A 2,590-nucleotide genomic window follows, 5' to 3' on the forward strand; every position below is an offset into this window, starting at 1 on the left:
TGTCCAAACATTAAAATAACTACTTTAAAAATGCAAATAAATAATTTGTAAAATAATAATAAAAAGAAATCCAAGAATTTAAATAAATACATAATTTCCCCCAAAAAGTACAAAATATAAAAAACATAAATTCGAAAAAATAAATTAAAAACAATAAAAATGTATGATTTACAACAAAATGTTTAAAAAAATAACCACCTATTTATTTGTATAAATGAATATAAAACTGACAAAAAATTTGATGCATGCCCCATGGTACCTTTTGGTAATGCTTGCGTTAAATCTATTTTTCAACATGTTTTTCCACTTATATTATTAATGTCTGATCAATTTTCCAGCGTGTATTTCACTGAGTGAAAGGTGTGCGTGGGTTGAGTTTAACTATGAAACCGAAGGGGTGTAAAACAGCTGCTGTCGTCCCAAACTCTCCACACCACTGAACAAAACCCTCGACTCGTTCCAGATGTAAATCATGAAACGCTTTTTCCTTCTATTTTTCCATTCTGGCATCGAGGGCCCTTCACAGCCAAAAACTTCAGGCCTCTCTCTCTCTCTCTCTCTCTCTCTCTCTCTCTCTCTCTCTCTCTCTCTCTCTCTCTCTCCACACATCGGCTCCTAATGGCTTCCATCTCTGGTTGGGTTTAGCTGCTAATTCAGCAGAAATAATGGGCCTTGGGAAAACAAAAGCTGCTCATAAATTAGCATCACCTCCTGAACCCCTGGAAGCGCCGAAGACTCTCGTTCTGCTTCAAACCAACATCTAGCAGATGATCACTTCACAACACTCTTTGTAAAACACAGTGCAGCCGAACTGAACAAGAACAAATGCAATTGTAACTTACTGGAAGATAGAAGTGTGAAAGCAAAGTGTTTAATTACAATGTCTTTGTTCTTCATGAACATAATAACATATGCAAATGAAGTCCAAATAAAGACCTGTGAGCCCCTACTGACAGAACAACAAAACACAATTCATGTGCTAAAAGCTTCCTGCTGGATTCAGTTCTTACAGTTAAAAATGTGCTTGCAATGATAAAAAATTGGTTGTTTTTAATGCAAAAAAAAATGCTGGTAAATGTCACAAAGAAATAACAAATAACATAAGTTTAACACGAAATTTCAAAGTAGAAAAACTCCAATAAATGAAAAAATGTTTTAGTGTTATGACACAACATTTATTTATTTGGGGAAATTCTAACATTTTATTTATGGATTTTTTTTTTGTGTTATTTTTAACTATTTACACACAGATCTTACGAATATACTTGGAATTTAAAGATGACACATTTTTTAAACGTGAAGAAGAAAAACTCCAATAACATTCATTTAAAACTTTAAAGAGTTAAATTAACTTTTTTTAAGTCAATAAATCAAATTATTCACATGTTGATCAAATACGAATTTGTCTAATTTTCAATACAGAAAATATTTAAACATGGCATATATTTGGAATTTAAATGAATGTGGTTTTGTTTAGATTTTAGGGCCTTTAACACACACACACACACACACACACACACACACAAGCCAAATCTATCACAATAACACAACAGTGTGTGTTTTACAACTGGAGAAAGTGTAACGTTACGTTATATTTATACTCTTGGTTTAGTTTGTTTTCGTTGTTTTTCTGTACAAAAGCTTAAATCTTAAAGCTTAAAAATGTCTTAAAAAATACCTACTTTTGTGATTTTCTACGCTGTATGTTTTTTTCCTCGTGTTTAGCTAACTTACATCTAAATCTATGAAAGCGAGTGTTTTGATCGTGTTCCAGTGAAAAGACACACAAAGGATCTGAGGTAAAAACACACACTTACAGACGCGTGATCCGCGCGGGGAGCCTCTCCGTGATCCTGCCGTGTTTTAATCCACTACAGTCCGCTAGAGATCCCTCACACGAGCACACAGACGGACACGGCTCCGGTTCCGAGCCTCCGTTAATCGCTGTAAATCCCGTAACGTGAAACACGAGCAGCACGAAGCTCACTGCGCGAGCGGGCTGCGGCATTTTCACCCAGGGGCACAAAAGACTAATAAAAGTTGACGAAATCGATCCGTAAAAGTTTTAATTCCGCACGAATATGAAAGATGAGGCAGTTCTTGGCCGCTCCGCGTCAACGTAATCTCCTTTTCGCGTTGAATATCATGAGTAAAAGTGCAGATATCAGCGCCTCAGCACTCGCTCCATCTCTGAGAAACTTTTTTTTCCACCGCGCTGGAATCCGAGCAGCATTCCGCGGCGCGCGCTCCTGTGGGCGGAGACAGCCGAAGATTGCCGAAGGCAGCATCGCGAGGGATTCTGGGTACTGTAGTGCGGAGATATACCCACACGTTCAGTCTTTGCATTTGACTACTTCTATGACCTATTATTTCCTGTATTTGGCCCAAGTGTTTCCAACTTTTCATTACCTGATAGGACACACTTGTTTACATAGCTTTATTTTTATTTGAAATACTTTGCATTTTAAAACCAACTCCTAAATGTCAATGTCTGACAGTTTAATTTGTGGTGCTTCTAATTAAGTGAGTTGCAAAATGTTAATTGTGAAAATAAAATCACCACTACTCATCTTTGTAACGATTAAAACAT

General features: G+C 36.4%; 1 protein-coding gene across 1 annotated transcript in view; it reads right to left on the reverse strand.

Annotated features, from left to right (window-relative positions):
- The window catches only part of LOC127956855 (leucine-rich repeats and immunoglobulin-like domains protein 3), a 19,028-nt gene extending 16,781 nt beyond the window's left edge, over positions 1 to 2,247 (reverse strand). The window contains exon 1 of the mRNA XM_052555102.1: positions 1,818 to 2,247. Coding sequence (XP_052411062.1) covers positions 1,818 to 2,008 — 191 coding nt within the window. The 5' untranslated portion in view covers positions 2,009 to 2,247. The remainder of the gene's footprint in view (positions 1 to 1,817) is intronic.
- Between the last annotated feature and the right edge of the window lie 343 nt (positions 2,248 to 2,590).

Source organism: Carassius gibelio, chromosome B4, assembly GCF_023724105.1.
Source record: "Carassius gibelio isolate Cgi1373 ecotype wild population from Czech Republic chromosome B4, carGib1.2-hapl.c, whole genome shotgun sequence".
NCBI lineage: Eukaryota > Metazoa > Chordata > Actinopteri > Cypriniformes > Cyprinidae > Carassius > Carassius gibelio.